This window comes from Balaenoptera physalus (genome assembly GCF_965194825.1).
Source record: "Balaenoptera physalus genome assembly, chromosome: 14".
NCBI lineage: Eukaryota > Metazoa > Chordata > Mammalia > Artiodactyla > Balaenopteridae > Balaenoptera > Balaenoptera physalus.
In genome coordinates this window covers 5,146,631-5,165,310 of record NC_138893.1, presented here as the reverse complement: position 1 = coordinate 5,165,310, position 18,680 = coordinate 5,146,631, and the positions used below count along the sequence as shown (strand labels likewise).

Here is an 18,680-nt window from a genome sequence, read left to right as displayed (position 1 = left end):
TACTAGTCTGTCACCCAGCTGTGCATGTCCTTGGGTCTGAGAACCACAGACAACATGGAGAAATCTTCGCCCACCAGATCAGTAGCAGAGCCAAAGCAAAGCTCGGCGTGGCTGTCTTAGAATTTCCCCTAAGAGATGGATTTGTTTTTGTTGTAAGTTAAATCCAGGAACTCCAGCATCATTCTTTTCATTCATATGTTACTCTTAATTTTGGAAGCACTCTTATTTCATAAACTCACTGCCCAATTATGTTTGAGGGAAATGAGATTTATATGTGGTAATATCATAGTATTTCTTTGACCACAGGAAAGCACAAGTGTGGATACAGAGGGCCAGCCTGCACCTAAAAGGAGCCTTAACTTTCCTTACCTTTATTGTGTCCTAGGGATCCTGCTTCCACTTACCCATTTAATTCACATCAACTCAGTTGTGAAGAGCCAGTGCTCCTGAATGCTCAGGGAGAATATGCTTAATGATTATTAACTACGGAGGCCCTGTTGCCGAATTGCTCCCTCCCAAGCGTAACCTTTTAAATGGCGAGAGCCTCCCTGAAAGCCGTAACCAGCATTTCCTTAATGAAAAGCCAGTGTTTCAGTAAAGGACTGCTGCATTTCTGCAGCTACTGATCTATTCAGCCCAAAACACTGAATCTGAACTATTTGAGTGATTAAGACTTTTAATTAAACCATGCTGTCTCTGGGCATTTACACTTCAGGCCTGTCTTCCCTCTGCCTTTCAGCGGAGCACTATCTCAGCAGTAGCAACTACATGGACTGCATTTCCTCGCTGACGGGAAGCAACGGCTGTAACCTGAACAGCTCTTTCAAAGGCTCTGACCTCCCTGAGCTCTTCAGCAAACTGGGCCTGGGCAAATACACGGACGTCTTCCAGCAACAAGAGGTCGGTGGTTATTTACTTATCTTCCCAGGCATCTCTGTTTCGGTTGTGTGTATGATGACTTCTAGAATGAAATCACTCATTTACCTATGACTGTGCTTTCACTGAGCATTTATTCAAGTCTCATAGCTTATTTTTGCTGCCAAGAAAATTGTCGCCATCTTATTTCTTACTTAGTGCAACTGGTAAACACAGGATCGCAGAAATACAGGAAACTGTGTTTGCCAAAACACCTTCACCAGTTTTAGCTAAAAGACCTAATGAGTGTCTTGATTTATAGGAACTTTTGATTCACAAATTCCCTAAGGTCAGCAACAACTCTCTATATAATCAGATTTTACTCTTTCATCTGTTCTTATCTTTATTTGTGGCACTTAAAAGTAAATAACAACGTCTGAAATAAATAACTATGGTTGTTTGTGACACCATCCTAATCATGTTACTGAAGTTCTCACAGAAGATAATGCGCTTTTTATACATGTTAACTTATTCATTAATTTACTGTTTGGGTTTTGCCTGAACTGAGGCAGAACTAAGATGTCTTCTGAAACATCCCTACCGTGGATTTTGGCCAGACTGATCAGCCATGGCTGTGACGCACTGGCATAAAGAAAAGAGCCCCTAAGTGTGGTTCTTTCTAATTGTGTTGTCATATTACCAGGGCACAGCTAACTCAAGGCAAGAGAAAGTTAGAATAGTTCTCTAAATGTATCTGTTTTTCAAATCCTGACATGGTCCAAGTTTCATGCTAGTTGGCTTCATTTCATGTTAGATTACATGCCAGTAATTCCCTGGCATGCATCAGTCAGTAAATAATCTAAGATTTTTATTAGGCACTTTATATCATAAATCTAATGTATTGCCCATAACTTAAGTTTAATTGCTGAACTTTTTTTGTTCTTTAACACCAAGAAAAATGTTGTCATGTGTATTTTGGACTTTAGGACAATGATTTTGTTTTCTTTTCCCTAAACCTAAATTAGTGTTCATTTAACCAAGGATTTTCTAAGTTGAATAACACGTTCATCATCAGTGCATTAAAGAACTGCATTTATTTATTTAGTCTTCCTGGTTAGATGCAGGTGGCTGATTGAGAAGCTCAGGGCAGAGGTATTTTAACTTGCTCATGCACAGAAGGTTTTAGAAGTAAGTGACTAGATGTTATTCAGTGATATTCTGGGTTTGTTTTAAATCTCTATTTCCTATTTGAAGAAGCATAGAAATTTATTATGGGTACTTCTTATCTAGTTACTTCAAAAAGGAAGAAAACATGATAATATAAAGTCAGACTGGCTTCATCTAATATTAACTGGAGCAGGGGTCAGTGAACTGTGGCCTGCAGACCTGCTGCCTAATTTTGTAAATAAAGTTTTATTGGAACACAGCCACACTAACTCAATTACCTCATATTGCCTGTGGTTGCTTTCAAGCTAAACCAGCAGAGTTGAGTAGTTGCAACAGAGACAGTACGTGCACCAACCCTAAAATAGTTATTCTCTGGCCCTTTAAAAAGAGTTTGAGGATCCCTGAAGCAGTCTCCATTGGACAGAATTTCTAAAAGACGCATCTCTAGATTTGTGATAAATGGTAAATGAAAAGGTTTTTCAAGATCTGGGTGTAATCTTCAAAAGCAAAACAGAAAATTTCAAATTAATTTCTATATAATTTGAATAAAAAGTATATTTTACTGTTTTCAGGTGTGTTGAAATTTGGTACTATTCCCTTTATGTAGGATATTTTCTCATATACAGATATGACTTAACAAGAATCCCCCATTAAGTAACCTTGTGAGATTTAATATATTGTAACCAGGATGAAGATTTATTTAGCAACTTTCACAGATGATATGTCTGTATACATTATTACTAACTATAGCTGCCAACTATTTTACCCCTTTGGTGAGCACATTGCATTATATCTAAGATCATATTTAAGGCCCAAAACAACCCTGTGAGGTATAGGATTGTCTACTCTCAGTGCCCACAACTAGTAATGGCAGAGTCAGAACCTGAACCCAAGTCTCTCTGGCTTCAGAGCCCATTGCCTTTCTGTTCCTCCACACAGCCATCACAAGGAACGGTGGGATTCTTGGGCTACTTCCTTCCACACATTGTTGCCAGGAAGTACATTTATACTGTTGCTAGAAATACTTCATGTATGCCACTTTCAGAGATAGTCTGCTGGGTTAAGCGAAGTGAGTCATGGGTCTGAGGTAGACTGTGAATTCTGCTATCATTTTTATGTAGAATACAATGGAAGATACCCTTTATGGTATTATTCAGTCTCTTTTTATGGAGATATACTTAACCAAGTCAGAATCTAAAACTAAGAATTATTTTCTCTCTTCTGGACAAGTATGTATTCTTCCTTTCGTCAGATCACAAAACTGTGCAATTTCTGTTTCCCTTTTTGCCCTGGCTGCCAGGATGCTAAGACCTTAGGATGCCTAAGTTTATATCTCAATTGCAGTAAATCATTGGCTTAGATTGTCTTCTGCTAGAATCATCACTTTCATTTTACCACCTTTATTACTTAACTCTTGTCCCTTAGGTTTGTATTGTCCCCACCATTCTTTTTTGAAAGTAGGCAGAGCGTAATTAATAAATAAAATAAGTGTAGCAATGAGTTGAATTTACGCTGAAGAAGAAAAATACTTAATATATTGATTATAGATTACTTGTTCACCCACAGATCGATCTTCAGACATTCCTCACTCTCACAGACCAGGATCTGAAGGAGCTGGGAATTACAACTTTCGGTGCCAGGAGGAAAATGCTGCTTGCAATCTCAGGTGAATATAAATGTTCTTACTCATATTTTAAAGTCTGAAGAACCTCTGCCATTGGTCTCCAGCCAATGGGGCTGGTTCTGCCCATCAGCCCCTTGCTTACTACCTGGCAGCTTTGTGGTTGTGGGTTCACTAACAGTGTGACAGATGCCAAGAACATGCCCACTCCTTCGTCAAGGCATTGCCTGAAAACCTGCCTTGACAGTGTCTTTCCTTAAAACAGATCTCTTTGGAAAGATCTAACCAAAACTGCCCTTTGCAGAACATGGGGATGAGGGAGCAGTTTAATTCTCCATTTTGCGGTTGTATTAAGCAATGATCATTGCGTTCGTGAATAACTATTCTGGACTGGCTGTCATGCTTTAAATGCATGTGTTCCTGTATAGCAGCTGAGATCATTGCACCAGAGAAAAAGAGAATTGGTACTTCTTGTCTTAATGCTTTTTAACTTTACCCCAAGTTTTAATAGAATTTGTGAGTCACAGAAGAGGGTAGTATCGTAAAAGTAGTCACAGAATGAAGGAAAGTCTGAAGGCCTGTCTCCCAGACCACTGCCTTTGTGCATCTTTTGCATGTTCTGTGTATAAGAAAATGCTCTATACGTATTTACTAGGTACCTCCCACGTGGAAGGAATGGGCAGATGATGAGTTGGCAAATACATAACAATGTACCTCAAAAAGGTTTTTAGAGAAATATGAGGAAGGAATCTGGGGGACAAAAAAATGAGGTTACTTTTTGAAGTCTTTCTGATGAAGTTCATGAATGCCAGTTTTATATGTGTGCCAGTCTCTCAAAAAGACAGAGCCAAACGTCAGGCGTGGTGAGAAAATGACGTTGCTTTTCAAAACACTGAATTTGTAGGCTATGCTTTTATGAGGTCAGCAGTGGCATCCAACTGGTGAAAGCCCTTTCTAAACAGCATTCGCTAATCGAACCATCAAACTAAAAGCCTCAGTGGTTTTCCGTTTTCTTTCAGCAGCAGATTGCTCTTCCATTATTTGACAGCAGCTGATCAACCCCGCCCACATCCCCACAGGAAATCGTATATATCTGAAGCAGATATAAGCAGAGTAGCCTTGAAATAGGTGTAGAAATTCAGCCGTTGAGCGGCCCGTTAGGCCTGTCCGTGGATAGAGTCCTGCACACGTCAGTTTGAGAAGTCTTCCTCCGCCCTGTATACCCAAGCGGCTGCATTGATGGTGCTCCACAGGGCAGCCATGGTTTCCTGTTCACTCATCAGATCAGCTTGGTTGTAGTGCAAAGAACACTATATTCACATAAGGAGATCTGAGATTTGCCCCTCCAAGTCATGTACCCTTGGGTGAGTTTCCAGACCTCTTTTGGTTGTGGTTTCTTAACTGTGAAGGTGGATTGGAGTAGATGATTGTGTAAGGTCACCTTCCATTTCTAAAATCTGTCCTTCCATGTGGTATATCATCAGGCACAGTGAAAATAACCTATATTTTTAATGATATGTATTATTATTGTTCTTTCTTTTTTTACTATCTGTGGCAATAGGATAGCTTCCAACTTCTTTACCCTAAAGCTCAGTCTCAGAGGGTTACTTCTGGACCCAAATTAACTTTATATATTTTTACATTATTTTATTAATTTGAAAATGGAATTGACATACTACTTGAAATTTTATTAACTCCATCACCATGCCTATGCTGTTAAAATATGTCTATGGGGCCGCACATTTATACCACAGAAGTGTATGTTTCAGAACTCCATAATCCTTCACTAGAGATTTGTGGAATATCCGTGACAGTATAATGAAAATTAAGTCTTTTCTTTGTGTACCAACCCAATTCCAAACTCTCTAAAGCTTCCAGCAACAAGCAAATACTCTAAATATTTTCATAGATTCCAAGTGGATCTTCAGTACTTTTACTCTGGGATACATTGGTGATATATCCTAGGTGGGTTTTGGGGAGTAGAGTGCAAAAACAGGAGGGGTTTTGAGTCCTCGTTTAAAAAAATGTTGTCTCTAATCATCATCTTCAATGTGTTCTATTGAGGTTATGTCCTACTTCTACAGACTGCCTCTCTCAGTGAGGTTCACAGGTCCTCTTGCTTTTAAAGGGAATTAGAGACTTTGAATAAGATGCCTTATGAATGCTCTGTACAGTGGGAAGTATTTGATTATTGAAGGATGATTTTGCCTTACTTTGTTGAAGTGCATTTGTTTGAACTTGGTAAATCATTTTCTCTGCAAGGAATGAGTTTTTATTGAGAAACCCTTCATCAAAAAGCTTCTTTTTCCAATTCAGTTCCTCTGATAACAAAGACATTCATTTAAAGTCTCAGAATACTTCATTTCCAGATAGAGGCAGGATATCAGGTCAGCCTTGACTTAGGTTTGTCTTGTGGTTACATAGTTTGGTTAGATACAGAGTTTGCTCAAACTACTTTTTAAAATTTTGTAGATTTTTAACTTAAAATCGGAGTTGTTCTTTCAGTATAAGGTTTTGGTTTGCTTTTAATCTTGGGCCAGAAGACATTTATTTTAATGTTATAGGAGGAGATGAGATTTATCTCTAATAGGAATGAATCAGAGAAAAAATTTCATCTTTTTTTCAAATCCACGATTTTTTGAAAATTCATGGATTTCTCTCTGAGTATTTTAGTGATTGGTTAACTAAATGTACAGGGACTCAGTGAAAGGAAGTTTAGCATCCTGTTGACAGGCTTTCCGCCACAGCCTCAGGTAGATCTAACATTTCCCGACCTATTCTTTTAGTTTGTGACTCTGTTCAGATCCGCAACAAGATCCTGAGAGCTGCCAGGATTGTGTGAACCTTGGAATTTCAAAGAAAAAGGTTGGTATTTTCTCAAACTATCCCTTAGGCTTACTGAAAAAAATCAGAAGAGGGAGTTTGCTTTCTAATTTAAAAAACAACAACAAAAACTAAAGTCTCTTCAGTAGGACTTGATCCTTGATAATCTTAAAGATTTTTCTCTGTGCTTCACACTTGGAGTATCTCTATATATGTACTCTTAGAAATTACATCTTTAGGGAGTGGCTGAATTTCTTCATGATCATTTGTCCTCTCAAAAATCTAGCTGATGTGACTTTTCAGAATGAAGTTTTCAATGTCTGTTAAAAATTTTTGTCTTCAGTGGCCCGATTGTTTTCACGTGCTCACGGAGAATGGTGTTTGACTTATTCCTTTCTTTTCCTTCTCTATAGTGTGGGAATGTCCTCCTGATTCATGGGTTATTTCCCCATGAGAAAACGGAGGCCAAAGAAAGTCTCCTCATTTGAAGGTGATAAAACTTTCCCAGGCTGTGTTTAAGGGGATTCATTTATTCTCAACTCGCCTATAAGTTTGCCTTTAAATATATTCAATTCTGTCTTGATCTCTGAATTTTACGTGTTTGTTTTTTAAACAAGATACATGTGATAGGAATGTCACTGCTACTGCGTTTCTGCAGGAACTTGAAACAATAGCCATCTATACGCATGCCTGCATGTGTCTTTTGCTTGTAATATCTTCCTTGCTTCTTCAGAGTTTCTAAGCTTTATCTATTTAAAAAGTATATTTGATATCCATATAAAATATGAAGGAAAGCTCTGTTATCTACATACCTGAAACTACCAATTTCTCATATTTGTATTCCTGATACCTCGGTTGATCTCCGCCCAATGGATGGACCACTGAAGCCCATAGCATAGACCTTTGCATCAGGCAGGCAGGGTTTCAGCTCTGTCACTTAACAGGCATGTGGGCAAGTTACTTCGTCTATTTTTAAAACTCAGCTTCCTTATCTATAAAATGGAGGATGGTAATATTATCTACCCCTTAAGGAGGACTTAAATAGGACACAACGAATGTAAAATGCTTGTCGTATAATAGGCTCTAATAAATTACTGTTGGTTCTCTTCTCCCCTAAGACTTAAATGTGAACAGAAAAGAGGTGTCTTCACTCGTGCGTCACCCCTATAGGGCAGACAGTTACATTTTGGAAAGCAGTGGGGTGAAATGTTAAGGGTACTTATCCCTCTTCTAGCACTTGGGAGACAAGAGCACATCTGGCCACATGGCTGTCCCTGGCCACCTACGACCCACTGCAACCGCCTGAGCCTCTGTTCTCATCCTCAGCATCACTGTAGCAGGCCACAGCTTGCTGTGTAATCTCAGAGCTCAGAATGGGGTTGTGTGTGTGTATGGTTGAAAAAGTACTGAGTTCCATGCAGATAATTAAAGGTGCTGAATCACCACCCTCCCAGAGAAAAAGACAACAGCTTTAAACACATCAGCTATATATTCCGTCTACTTGAGATTGAATAAGTTTGAAGATACAGTTGACCCTTGAACCACACAGGAGTTAACCCCCATGTAACTTATAGTCACCCTTCGTATCCATAGTTCCTCTGCATCTGCAGATTCCACCAACCGTGTAATACTGTACTATTTACTATTGAAAAATATCCATGTATAAATAGACCCACTCAGTTCAAATCCACGCTATTCAAAGGTCAACTATATTTGCATTTGGTGGCTATCAGAAACGCTGCTTTCTAGAGTCTGACAATTCTGTTTACTGGTATGAGTTCGTTAGTAATAATTACATCAGTTGACTTGAGAATTTGTGAATGTGTGTATGGAGGGGAGGATGGGGTATTGCATAGTCATAAACAAGGTAGGCTGCTTCCATTTTTCACCTTTCTGGTTAATAATTTTTAGTTGGGAAAAGACAAACTAAACAACCAGTACTCTGGTTTGTTTCAAATGAAAATCGAGGATCTTAGTTTTTCCCTGAAAATCTGGATTCACATATTGGTTGTTTTCAGTTGTATTAATATCCGTAACTGTTGCTATGTTTACTAAGTTGATTTTTTATTCAAAGAAACCTCCTGCTGATGCGATATGCTTCTTCATATAACCCTTTCTGACTCAAGGAGCGTAGGCATCATGAGTCGGTGGAGCCACAGGGCTATGGATTTTTTTTTTTTTTAACATCTTTACTGGAGTATAATTGCTGTACAATGGTGTGTTAGTTGCTGCTGTATAACGCAGTGAATCAGCTATACATATACATATATCCCCGTATCTCCTCCCTCTTGCGTCTCTCTCCCCCCCGGGGCTGTGGATGAACAGATCAGTGTGCTTCTCCAGTATTCGGGTGTTTAGAAGTGGGATCCTCTTTTCATGTCGACTTAAATAATTTAATGATCACTGTGTTTGACATGGATGAGTTTAATGAGCTGTAATAATTTTCCGTATCACTGGTAATACATCCTCTCATATGCCTTTAACCAGCTTTGATGGTGCCTCTCCCTTTGCCTCTGAAATGACATTTGGGATCGGTGAAACTATTTTGTATATTTGGACTTGAGAGTGTTCTGAGGATGACATATTCCCCAGATACTTTACGAACTGCAGTAAAAACGATTTGCTGTCCTTGGTTCTCTCAGCTACAAATGGCTACCTTTCATATCAGACTTTCTAGCATTTCAAAAATGTCTTGACGGTCAACTTAAAGGTTTTCCTTTTGCTACCTACTTGACTTTCCCCCCAAAACCTACCACATCACCATTTTCTGAGCTGAGCCCTACTGCCATGTGCTGATTCTCTCTCTCTCTCTCCAGAACTAAATAAAAACCGAAGAAAGCTCTTTGAACCGCCAAATACACGCACCTCTTTCCTGGAAGGCGGAGCAAGTGGGAGGCTACCCCGTCAGTATCACTCAGACATTGCTAGTGTCAGTGGCCGCTGGTAGCGGTACCGTCCAGGCACACGCCCGCCAACTCTGTCAAGTTGGACGCAGGAGATCTGTGAACAGCCTTCACTGCACACCGTCCTCAGCACTCGGGTGTCTGGTATCAGGACCAAAGCATCTTATTCGCACCTGAACTTTGTGCCGAAAAGAGAGAAGATGACGTTCTTATGTCATCCTACAGAATGCCACACGAGGATTACTTTTTTTTTTCCTGACGGCAATTGGACAGAATTTGCAATATGAGGGTAGGGCTTTATTTCCTGTTTTTATTTACCTATATAATAACATATGCACTGATTTTTTTACTTAACATGAAGGCTGAGTTGACATCTGGGATGCCAGAAAACACAGAAGTTATTTTGTTTGTTTGCTTATTTTGTTTTGGTATTTGGGGATTTTTAAAAAAAAAATAATCAAAGTGGAATTTTCTGGTACTGCTTTAAAATAATTATTGAGGTCTTTCAGCACTTTACACTTTCTTACTTCTTGTCCTGTGGAAATTATCTCTCTTTCTCTCGTTTTTATGTCACCTGATGTATTGGTACAAATCAGACTGCGTTAAATTTGTATTTGACATAGTAGTACTGGATTATTAGTTTTTGTGCAGAATAGTCTGTGACTTCGGGAAATGTAAGTGACTCCACTTGGTTATGGACCAGTTCTGTTCATGTATGTCAGCATCCTAGAAACACTTAGCAATGAACCTAGTTCACTGTAACAGGTGCGAGCAAAGAAAGACCAAATGGACTTTGCAATATTAACCCTTTGCAGTCATCATATTTAGCTGCTGCCTTTATTGCTAAAATGTTTTTAATGGTTGTCTGAAGGCAAAGGGCTATTTTTAGTATACTGCCACTAAAGGACACTTATTTATATCAAACTTTTATTTTTAGATATTATAAGCATACCGTACATAACTGATTAAATTGATATCTACTAGAGATTTATGGTAGAGAATGGACGGCATTCAATAACTGGAGCCCTAGATTGTCACTTTATTTAAAAAAGATAAATAATCATCTGACAAGACAGCACTGTTGCCATGAGGAGGAGAAACACATTACTGTCCTTATGTACACATTAGCTGTGCTCCATATGGTCACAGGACTTTCCTAAAACCGTATCTGTCTGCTTGAAGTAGACTTGGGTTTGTTGAGAATGGAAAGGCTTTATTTAAGTCTCCAGGGTGACAGTTTACAAAGACAGCAGAGTTCTGAAGGAGGAAAAATAAAAGACTATTTTGTAAGTGGCTAAACTCGTCGTTACAATCTTGATACTGTGAAAGTCCAAGAAATCAGGCAACATTGTTTCCTAGGTCTTTTCAGACATCTTATTATGGATTTATGAAGGGTTTTCAATCCATGAAGACGACAATCACTAAGTGCCTCTCTTTCTTCAAAGCAATATTATTTCCAAGTGTATTAATTTGTTGGAAAACTTTCCCATAGGACATGTGGTGACTTACCTGTACTGTAATGACTTATTTATGTTCAGTATTCGAGACTTTCTACATGGACATAAACCACTGTCACGTGCTCTCCACAGAAGGCATTAGATTCATACACAACAATTGGGGACTTTCATACAAATGTGGGATCAGAAATACTTGTCTTATTTTTTCCATGGTTTTAAGTAAGTCTTATCATTAAAGTAAGAACAAGAATCGGAGAGAAATTTTGCACACCGAAAAATTTTCACTTAAAAAAAAAAAAGAGTATTGGTTACCGTGAAGGCATAGATAATGGACCTGTCATAAAATTATCAATTATAACAGCACTAAGGAGATGCCTGTTCCCAAACAGAACTGTATGTGCTTAAGGATGTAGAACTAACTCGCTCCCTTCACAAGTACAATGGAATGATCCTGCACGTATGTCACATGTATGCAGGTCATCACATGGAGCTCCCTGCCTTATATGGCTATATGAACACATCATGCTACACATTCAGCAACAGAGTAAGAATTCCAGATCAGTTTCCTGTGCAACAACTCAGTGCTCTAAATTTTATCATTTCTTTAATAAGACCTCCTCCCCAAATAAATAAATAATCATTTGGAGTCTTTCCCCCCAGCTCTCTACCATGCATTTGCAACAGGAGGAAGATGGAATGATTTGCAGTATTGAGTTGATATAGGTTTTATGAACAGTGCTCTGATATTATGCCAAAGGGAAAACTGTCCCAATTAAACCAGATTAAATAGGGTGGCTAAAAAAATAAATAAAAAACACTGGAAATTACTTTTCTCACTTTCTCTTGATGCAATGAAGGGATTATGACACTACAGTATACGGTGTTGTCAGTGTTATATGATGCACAAAATATTTGGATTATTTGAATAAATGTTTTTAATCAATCTGTGCCTTAATAGTGACCGGTTATCTGTAAATATAGAACAGATACAGATTGTATTTTTGTGTGGGTTTTTGTCCTTTTAGTGACTTTTTTTTAAAAAATGAGAGATGGAATTAAACATTGAAAATGGGAATTTTTTCTAAACTAATCAATTGTTATATGAAAAATAAATTTATATAACCCCTTTGTATTGCCCTTTCTAGATGAAATGTGTCTTTGTTTTCTAGCTTTTCAAAAAATATTTTCAGCAGAATTGAAAGACATTTCTGCAGTAGAATTATATATGCACTCCCTGTCCTGTTGTTTTGCATTGACAGTCCTCATTTTCAACCAGAAACTAAGGCACTTTATTTTAGCCAGAGAATCCAGGACCAGTAATCAATCATTGTTTCTGTGGCCACCCACAGGTACATAGAAAAAGAGTAAGATTATGGAACAGGTTTCATTCTTGTTCATTCTTTTTTTTAATAAAGACTCAAGTCTATGACTGCTTTGATGACCTCATCCATAAGCAAAGGAGCTCCTTACTAAAGTGATGCAGGGTTTCTTGACCCAGGTTCCCATTTCAGAGGCTGACTGTGCTATCACACCAAATGGTTACTGTGCCTTGCTCTGAGATTGTATCTGAACTTATTCTCAGATGGAATTGGCACTATACTATTAATCCTGAGACTTGTCTAAATCTCAAAGAAACCCTAGCCCTCTACCCATTATGCTCCCAGAGTTATCTCCACTTAAATTACCTGTGCTAGTGGTTCTTAAAAATTGTTTCTAGCAAATAGTTCTTTTGATGATAACTGAAATATTACTTGTGAACCCAATATTAAATTATTCATCCATTCACTCATTCATTCATTATATAAATACTTAAATGAGGGCTAAGTACTAGGCCCTGTTCTAGGAACACCAGTAAATGAAACATAAACCCTTGTTCTCCCTAATCTTACATTCAAACTGGAGAAAGATGGAACTGATGAAGAGGGAATGAAGGATGGAATAACCTACGCTTCAACACAGGCCTCCTTGCATTTACAGCATGCCAAGGGAGCTCTTGAGTGCTGTCTAGAAACCCCGGTTTTTGACAAAATGGTTGAAAGTACCCATCTCATAGAAACAGGCCTGTGCTTTCAATGCAAAATATTATTCACAGCCTCCCTTTCTCCTTTTTCTAGGTTTCATAGATTTAATCACATTCTTGAAAGGAGTGTGTAAGCCAAAAGGGTTATGACACAGCTTTGTTGATGACCCATCACTTCCTAGATTTGACTCCCAGTGACTTTGCAGTATTCAGAAATGAGATTTACCTTGAAACAACATGAGGTCGCTTCCCCTGAGGATACTCCAAGAAGGCAATCATAGAGAATGATGTCACCAAGATGGTGACAGGTCATTCCTGACTTCACGTCCCCTAACTAAAAGAAAAACCAGCAACTGTTCATGGATAAGACCCCACTAGGGAGGGGCTTGCAACAACCAGCCCTCGGATCTTGGCAGTCTGAGCTCCTACCTGCAGTGCCCAAGTAGAAGTCCCAAGCAGCGGCTCTGCTTATCTGCAGAACCAAGACGGTAGCACAGTCTGGCCAGGGAACTTACAGGAGTGCAGGTCTGCCTGATTCAGGTCCTCAAATGAGTTTTTCAGGCCCTGGAGCCTGGCCTGCCCACACCCAGGCAAGGGAGCTGAGCCATAGCCTCGCCCTCTGTGGACTGTGAGTCCCCACCCCGTCTGACAGGAAGGGCTGGCAGAGCACCTGGAAGCTGCTGCATCACCCAGTAACGCGCAAGCTGAGAGGCAGGCAGCAGAGCTGACCTCCAGGGCAAAGCAAGCGGCCCTCTTTGGCCAGGGAACTTGGGGCATGGGTTGGCTTGAGTCACCACCACAAACAAAGAGACTTATCATGGTCTTGGAGTTGCTTCTCCCACTGCACTGGGGAAGGGAAGTGAATTCATAGTTCCGTTCATAGCTCCTTCAGGCTTCCTGATCGGGGAGCCTAGCCAGAGCACACTCATAGCCGCTCCAATAGCTCTGCTTACAGTGTCACTTGAAACCCATGAGCACAATCCATGGCTGTTCCCATCTGCAGAGCAAAACTGGTGGCCTTGCCTGACCAAGATACTCATTTTACACTCTTGCCTGATTCACGTCCCCAAACAACAAGCTGTGCAGCCCCTGGGTCCTGACCTGCAGTCCTGCAAGGCAAGGTAATACATAGCCCTACCTACTGCTGAGTAAAGAGGCCAGTCATGACCACTTAACAAGCATCACCAGAGAATCCAAGCAAATGTGGAGCACATCCTATAGCCTCCCTTGGGCAGGGAACCAAGTAGCAGTCTATCCAGCTGTTCGCAGCTAGGGGCACATGCCTCACCCTGACCTTAGAGCTCAAACAGTTGCCTTGCCCCAAAATAGACCCTTAGCAGCTCCCCACCTGCCCAAGGATGTTACCAGCAGACATGCCTGGAAACCCAACTGAGCTGACCGGTGAAAAATTTTCTCTGCCAAGGTGAACCAGCAAAGTCTGGAGGAGGAGACCACTTATTCAAATATACCAGTGTAAGAAATCAAGGACCATAAAACATCACATAAATATGACACCATGCAAGGAAATTAATAAAGCACTAATAAAGGATCCTAAAAAAATGGAGCACTATTAAATGCAATAGGCAAAGAATTCAGAATAATCCTCTTAAGTTACTGAACTACAAGAAAACACAGGCAACTCAATGGAATTAAGAAAGTAACACATGAACCAAATAATTTTAACAAAGAAATAGAAACCACTAACAAAAACAAAACAACAATAAACAAAACCAAAAAACCTCAAAATGGAAATCCTAGGGCTGAAAAACAGAATAAATGAATTGATAATTCAATAGAGAGCTTCAAAAGCCCACTTGACCATGCAGACAAAGAATCAGCAACCTGGAAGATAGGACATTATCTAGTCATAGGAGCAAAAAGAATGAAAGAGAGGCAGGTCGGCAGAGTAGGAAGATTCTGAGCTCAACTCCTCCCATGGACACACCCAAACTACAACCACGTATAGAACAACTTTCTCTGAGAGCAACCTGAAGGCTAGCAGAACGTCTCTTCTACAATTAAGGATATAAAGGAAAAACCCATCAAGACAGGTAGGAGGGGCACAGATGCAATCTAGTCAGGACCAACACCCCAATGGGTGACCCACAAGCAGAAGGGGATATCACAAACTTGGAAGTCCTCCCTAAGAAATGAGGGGTTCAAACCCCAAATAGAGCACCTTAGCCCTAGGGACTAGAATTGGGAATATGAGCCCCCCTGGGGTTTACAACCAGGAGAGCCAGAGGACAACAAGAAACCAAAACTTGCTCCTAAAGGGGTTACTTGCTCTGAGTCCCAGCATAGAGGCAGCAGATTGAAAAGCACCTGGCACTCTAGCCAGCCTGCTAAGATAGCATGCCCCCCAGCCTGTTCTGAGCTCCAGCTCCAGTCCCTCCTACCCACCAAGGCAGTAGCCCCTGGTGCACCACAGGAGAAGTCCTGGTCCATGCTGGGCTCCAGTGTTCCCCACACCCATCTATGTGGTGGCTCCCAGTGTAATCTGGGAGAAGCCCTGGCTTGCACCAGGCTCTGGCCCCAGCCGCGCCCCCCCAACACCCACCAAGGTGGCTGCCCTGGCATGCCCTGGGAGAAGCCCTGGCCCATGACCACTTCAGCTCCAGCCCTCCTGCCAAAGCCACAAGACACATGCAGTCTGCAAACGGGTGCTCCTACACAAGGACAGGCTTTCAAGACTGGTAGAGTAACTGTTTCATCTAATTCATAAACACAGAAAGTCAAACAAAATGAGAAGACAGAGGATGTGTTACAAATGAAAGAACATGACAGAACTCCACAACCCCCCTAATGAATCAGAGATAAGTGATTTACCTGATAAAGAGTTCAAATCAATGGTCATAAAAATGCTTACTGATCTTGGGAGAAAAATGGAGAATATGGCAATAACTTCAAAAAATTAGAAAATATAGAAAAGAGCCAGTCAGAGCTGAAGAATATAATCAGTGAAATAAAAATACACTACAGGGAATCAAGAGCAGATTAGATAAGACAGAAGAATGCACAGGTGATTTGGAAGAAAGAGTAGTGGAAATCAGCCAATCACAATGGCAAAAAGAAAAAAGAATTTTTAAAAATGAGAATAGTTTAAGGGACCTATGGGACAGCATCAAACATACTAACAGTAGCATTACAGAGATTCCAGAGGAGAGAAAGAAAGGGACAGAAGATGTATTTGATGAAATAATGGCTGAAAACTTCCCTAACCTGGGGAAGGGAATAGATATCTAGATCCAGGAAGCACAGAGATTCCCAAACAAGATGGACCCAAAGAGAGCCACACCAAGGCATATCATAATTAAAGTGGCAAAAGTTAAAGAGAATTTTAAAGGCAGTAAGAGAAAAATAAGGACTTACATACTTACAGCCCCATAAAGCTATCAGCTGATTTTTCAGCAGATACTTTGCAGGCCAGAAGGGAGTGGCATAATGTATTTAAAGTGCTAAAAAGAAAAAACCTACAACCAAGGATACTCTACTCAGCAAAGTTATCATTCAGAATTAATGGAGAAATAAAGAGTTTCCCAGAAAGTAAAAACTGAGAGTTCACTGCCACTAAACCGGGCTTACAAAAATGTTAAAGGATCTTCTTTAAGTGAAAAGAAAAGGTCATAACAAGAAATAAGAAAATATATTGAAAGAAAAAAAAATCTCACTGTTAAAGGCAAACATATAGTAAAGGCAGTGGATCAACCACTTACAAAGCTAGTTGGAAGGTAAAAGAAAAAAGTTGTAAAATCAACCATAACTACAATAAACAGTTAAGGAATACACAAAATAAAATGTAAAATATGATGTCAAAAGCATATTTGCAGGGGTGTAAAAAAAATGTAGAGCTTATAGAGTGTGTTCAAACTTAAACAACAGCTTAAAATAAATAAACATATATGTCTATATATATGGACCACGTGGTAATCACAAACCAAAAACCTATAACAGATACACAAAAAAACAAAGAGAAAGGAACCCAAACATAGCACTAAAGAAAACCATCAAACCACAAGGGAAGAGACTAAAAGAAGAAAAGGACAGAGAAGAACAACTAGAAAATAAGTAACAAAATGGCAATACGTATATACCTATCAATAATCACTTTAAACATAAATGAACTAAATACCCCAATCAAAAGATACAGAGTGGGTAAATGGATGAAAAAAAACAAGACCCATCTATATGCTGCCTATAAGAGACTCACTTCAGAGCTAAAGACACACAGACAGAAAGTGAAGAAATAGAAAAAGATATTCTATGCAAATGGAAATGAAATCTGTGGTAGCAATACTCATATCAGACAAAATAGACTTTAAAACAAAGACTATGACAAGAGACAAATAATAAAGGGGTCAACCCAATAAGAAAATATAACACTGGTTAACATATATGCACATAATATAAGAGCATTTAAATATATAAAGCCAATATTAACAGACATAAAGGGAAAAATTGATAGTAGTACAATAGTAGCAGGGGACTTCAACACTCCACTTACATCAATGGATAGATCATCTGGAAAGAAAATCAATAAGGAAGCAGTGGCTTTTAATGACACATTAGATCAGATGGACTCTCTCTATATATTTATTTATTTATATATTTATATATTCAGAGAGAGAGAGAACATTACATCCAAAAACAGCAGAATGCACCTTCTTTTCAAATGCACATGGAGCATTCTCCAGAATGGATCACAGGCTAGGCCACAAAACAAGTCTCAAAAATTTAAGACTGAAATCATATCAAGCATCTTTTCTGCCCACAGCAGTATGAAACTTAAAATTAATTATAGGAAGAAAACTGGAAAAAACACAAACATATTGAGACGAAATAACATGCAACTAACAAACAAATGGGTCAACAAAAAAAAATCAAAGAGGAAATAAAAACATACCTTGACATGAATGAAAATAGAAACATAAATTTCCAATATCTAAGCAGCTCTAAGAGGGAAGTTCATAGTGATAAAGGCCAATCTCAAAAAAACAAGAAAAATGTCAAATAAACTACCTAATTTTACATCTAAAGGAATTAGAAAAAGAAGAACAAACAAAGCCCAAAGTCAGTAGAAGGAAGGAAATAATATATACCAGGGCAGAAATAAATAAAATAGAGACTAAAATACAATAGAAAAGATCAATGAAACTAAGAACTGGTTTTTAAAAGATAAACAAAATACACAAACCTTTACCCAGACTCATCAAGAAGAGAGAAGGCCCAAATAAATAAAATCAGAAATGAAAGAGGAGAAGTTACAACTTTTATCACAGAAATACAAACAATCATAAGAGAATACTACAAACAATTATATGCCAACAGAGTGGACAACCTAGAACAAATGGATAATTTCCTAGAAACATAAAATATTCCAAGACTGAATCAGGAAGAAATAGAAAATCTGAACAGACCAATCACTAGTAATGAAATTGAACTGGTAGTCATTCCCCCACCCCCTGCCCCAAATAAAAGTCTAGGACCAGATGGCTTCACAGTGGAATTCTACCAAACACTTAAAGAAGAACTAATATTTATCCTTTTCAAACTATTGCACAATATTGAAGAGAAGGGAACATGGCCAAACTCATTTCACAAGGCCAGCATTACCTGATACCCAAACAGAAAAAGACACTATCAGAAAAGAAAACTACTGACTAATATCTCTGATCAATATAGATGCAAAAATGCTCAGTAACATACAAGCAAACCAAATTCAGCAGCACATTAAAACTATCACTCACCATGGTCAAGTGGAATTTATCCCTGGATGCAAGGATGATTCAAAATACATAAACTGATCAATGTGATACATCACATGAATAAAATGA

At 39.0% G+C, this 18,680-nt stretch overlaps 1 protein-coding gene and 1 long non-coding RNA gene across 9 annotated transcripts in view; one reads left to right on the top strand and one right to left on the bottom strand.

The window, feature by feature from the left end:
- BICC1 (BicC family RNA binding protein 1) overlaps positions 1–11,963 on the top strand; it is a 303,029-nt gene extending 291,066 nt beyond the window's left edge. For 3 of the 4 annotated variants that reach the window (XM_082425510.1, XM_082425509.1, XM_082425512.1), the window contains 3 exons: positions 740–900; positions 3,589–3,688; positions 9,283–11,963. In XM_082425510.1, coding sequence (XP_082281636.1) covers positions 740–900; positions 3,589–3,688; positions 9,283–9,413 — 392 coding nt within the window. In that variant the 3' untranslated portion in view covers positions 9,414–11,963. Of the gene's footprint in view, positions 1–739; positions 901–3,588; positions 3,689–6,429; positions 6,509–9,282 lie in introns of all 4 variants that reach the window. The other variant, XM_082425511.1, reaches the window with a different exon arrangement.
- Positions 1–18,680, bottom strand: part of LOC309643147 — a 426,223-nt gene that overhangs the window by 3,223 nt on the left and 404,320 nt on the right. The window lies entirely within an intron of this gene.